Here is a 3734-nt window from a genome sequence, read left to right on the forward strand (position 1 = left end):
AGCATTTAATGTACATATTTCAATTCAAGACTATATTATATAATATAATATAAACTCAACTAGAGGGTACAACCCACATGAGTAACGTTTTGGTTACAGTAGGTAAAAACATACATCACAAGATCCTCCTTTGATCTCTTAACACCCACCCAACCAACATAAAGTAAAATCCTAAAGAAACACCTTTATGGAAGGTACTCTAAAAATAAACCTCCATTTGCTGTAAATGGGAAAAAAACCAATTCCCCCATCCCTGGAATCTGGAGGAACTCAACCCCCAACTTGTGAAAATTACTTGAATAAATAACCTACTTCCTACTCTGTAACTTTGACTTCTAAAGTGTTAGTCAATCAGAAACTAGCCGTTGACCCTATATGAACAATTGCAACCCATGTGACCCCCCCCCCCTCCCCCTACACAAGGGCTGCAACCTTTGCACGATGCCCAGCAGCAACCACAAGGGAAGATGATTTCCCTCTTTCGTCTTCTGGGAGTTGGGAGGTTTCACAGATGGAGGCTGCGGATTTTAAGTCGGCTGGAGGGATGAAACAGTCGATTGACAAGCCTGGGACATTGAAGGCGACCTCTTCAATGGACCAAGCTTCTTCCATTCGGGTCTTGGTGTGGCTCATTGCCATCTCGCCGAACCTGAAAAGGGTCACCACGGAATGACCCGAGTGGGCAATCATGATGCCTTCCACGGGTCGATAATCGTCCATAAATGAATTGATTGTGGTTTCCCAGTAGACGGCATCACCACCGTTGGTTTGAATACGGGTGAGGTGTGAATCCTCCATGTGAACAATGAGTCCGGTTTTCTGGCTAAAATAGCCGAAAAGAACATGCCTTATGATTTCAGCTGGACCTTCACTCCTAGCCTTTAATGTCTGAGGATCAGCACATAGTTTAAGTATAAAGCAATCTTCACCGTTGATCTTCTTCTCACCTACACACTTGGCATCGGCAAACATACTCGCAGTAGTTCTTGGATCAAGACCCTGAAACCCAAAATTTCAAATCTTCAAGATTAATCCTTATTGCGGACGTCCGTATTAAAATAAAATTAACCACCTTTCCATCTTAGAACAAATGCCCATTAATAGAAATCAAGAAAATGGTTGACCTGAAGAGCACGACGCAAGGGTCTAACAGGGCCTTTGGCGGTGTGGGCACCGAGCCATGGAGTGTGCCTCCAAACCAGATTGCCATTGCAGCCTGCGTGAACCTTGCTTCCACCAACAGCAAGCTCAACATACCACATATCAGGGTTCATCTGCCAGAGAACAAATCCGCCCGTGTCGGCAGCTCTGGCAGCATGCTTATTCTTCACCACTCTCGACGCAGTTTCAAATTCGGAAGCCACCATCTTCACTTTTCCCATGGCGTAAGCATTCTTGATGGAGTTTTGAAGCTTTTGCCCTCCAGATGCAGCTGTGTACTGCTGCAGTATGTATTGTGCAGACGAGGTTTCCTAAAATAGAATAAACCCATTAAATCTAAGTCAACGAGTTCAAACAACACTAATGTCAAAGAGACAAGAATTTACAATCAGTAGCCATCAACATCACTAATCTTGATTCTAATCTATGAACAAAAACTGTTAAAAACTAGCTTGAATGAAGAAAGTTACACTCAAGCATCATAATTACACCTATAAACAACGATTCCCATAAAAAGTTGATTAAAATCCCAAACCCACTAAGGATGATGAATGAAATAGAGTTGAATGTTTACAAATATTTAAATTCTCTGAGAAAGAAAAAGAAATTGTTGATAAAGCATTCAGTTCCAGATCAAATGGGTGTGTGACAAATAGACTTACAATAGGAGTATCCTTGATGCTAAGATGAGGCAAAGGGTCAGTGGTGGTAACATGGACCGGAGCAAGTGGTGCGCCCATGACACCAAGCAGGAGCCTCAAATCAGACCGATGTTTATAAGCCATGGTAGAAGTCATGGACGGGGCCCTAGAAAGCTGACCCTTCATCCAGTGGCCAATAACCGAACCGACCCGTTTAGAATCCCCAAGCTCCGAAGCGGCGTCTTGATCAGGACCTTCCCACAAAGGCGCGAGCGTCTCTCCAGTCAAACTCCCCGATCTTCCGATGAAAGGATCGGCGTTTGTTAACTTTTTGGGGGTCCGGCGAACAAGCGCAGCCATGGGACTCTTGGAACGTGAACGGACCGGCGATAAACCACGGATGACTTCGTGTTTTAGAGCGGAGAAAAACCCTTGCTTCTTCTCCATGTTTGTTTGAGCAAGTGGAAAAGTAAGCGACTAAGCAATCTAGAGAGAGAGAGAGAAAAGGAGGGGAGACATGTAAACTGAGGGAGAGGGTGCTGGTTTGGTGAAAGAGAAGGAGAAGGAGAAGATTTTGGTGTGAAAGAAATAGGAAATAGGAAATAGGAAATAGGAAATAGGAGTACGAAATATGAATGTAGTAATTATGATTAAGATTACCTACGGAAAAAGTAAAAAAAAGAAAAGAAAGAGAAGGTTTGTACTTGTCCCACGCGCATTTTTATTGTTTCGACATCACGCTCCGATAAAATGAGTGCTTAAAACTCACAAAAGAAAATATATTTATTTTAAATAAATTCCTAAATATTATAAAGAATTCTTCAAATTTAGAGAAATTCATATTTTATTTTTTGCTTTCTCTATTTCAAGAAAGTTATGAAGAATCAATTAGAACAAAATATGCCTAAAAAATCCAATTTCTCTAGACATAGAAGCTTTTTATCACTTAGGGGTCGTTTACCAAACGCTTATTTGGATAGTGCTTACCGAATAAATTTTCTTATCGGATGAACATGACAAGGGCCAAGAATCTTACTGGGTAAGAGCGATAAGAAGGATGAAGTGTCTTACCCGATAAGTGAAGATTACGACTCTTACTCAGGTAAGCGCTTACTCGGTAAATTGTTGCATTCAATACGTTTTGATGTACTAAAATCTTACTCATCAAAATAAATTATAGTGTTGACTTCTATAAATAAACACTTACCAGGTAAGCATTTGGATAACAACCCTTTATTTTTTATTGTTACAAATTATTAATTAAGGAAGAAAGAAAAAGATTTTGTTTTCTTAAAATTTTTAAGGAGGTAAAGAAAGGGAAATCATATTGATTTCCTCCCTTATTTGGGTAGAAAAAGAAAAGAAAAAAATTTAAAATATTTATAAAAACACATATTTATTCATTAATTACATTCTCTATAAGATAACCAAGGCTCTATTTGTAAATATGACATCATTCAAAAATATGAAAATTTATTTTGTTTTCATTTTACTCTAAAAACACAAACTTTTTTTTTTCCAAACTCAAAAAATAACGTAAAATGAGAATTGGAAATTAATAAATATGATATTTATTTTTTTGAAAAAACATGAAAGATTATTTTTGAGACGAGAGATGTATTATATTTAAAAATAATAGAAGGGTATCTGCTCAATGCAGTAAGATAAATCTCGATTTTAATGTTTAGTTTTTATTTTTTGTTTCTGTTGATATAATAAGATTTTATGTGGTTTTGAGAAAACGATAATGCATTAAAAATTATAAATCATATTTAATCATTTAATTTAGATTTAATATTATAATTTTTATAAATATAATAATTAAACATTTTGTTAGAACTCAATGATTATCTTAATTATATTTTAGATTTTCTATATTTAAAGTGAATATATATCATGTATTTGATTATGTTTATCTGCAGTTAGTTACAC

The 3734-nt window shown here is 37.1% G+C and overlaps 1 protein-coding gene across 1 annotated transcript; it reads right to left on the reverse strand.

The window, feature by feature from the left end:
- Positions 1-408: 408 nt before the first annotated feature.
- On the reverse strand, positions 409-2301 carry LOC112517095. Its single transcript, XM_025124413.1, has 3 exons — positions 1824-2301; positions 1125-1472; positions 409-999 (listed from the first exon to the last, which is right to left on the reverse strand). The coding sequence occupies exons 1-3, from the start codon at positions 2247-2249 to the stop codon at positions 415-417; spliced, it is 1359 nt and encodes a 452-aa protein (XP_024980181.1). The 5' UTR covers positions 2250-2301; the 3' UTR covers positions 409-414.
- Positions 2302-3734: the final 1433 nt, after the last annotated feature.

Source organism: Cynara cardunculus, assembly GCF_001531365.2.
Source record: "Cynara cardunculus var. scolymus isolate 2C chromosome LG 8, CcrdV1, whole genome shotgun sequence".
Classification (NCBI taxonomy): domain Eukaryota; kingdom Viridiplantae; phylum Streptophyta; class Magnoliopsida; order Asterales; family Asteraceae; genus Cynara; species Cynara cardunculus.

Bases quoted from the DNA above. Each gene is read 5' to 3' on its own strand.
- LOC112517095 (XM_025124413.1), bottom strand. From the start codon at position 2,249: ATGGAGAAGAAGCAAGGGTTTTTCTCCGCTCTAAAACACGAAGTCATC. The intron at 1,473-1,823 runs GTAAGTCTATTT...ATTCTATTTTAG, and splicing joins GCATCAAGGATACTCCTATT to GAAACCTCGTCTGCACAATA. The intron at 1,000-1,124 runs GTCAACCATTTT...TTTGGGTTTCAG, and splicing joins CCTTGCGTCGTGCTCTTCAG to GGTCTTGATCCAAGAACTAC.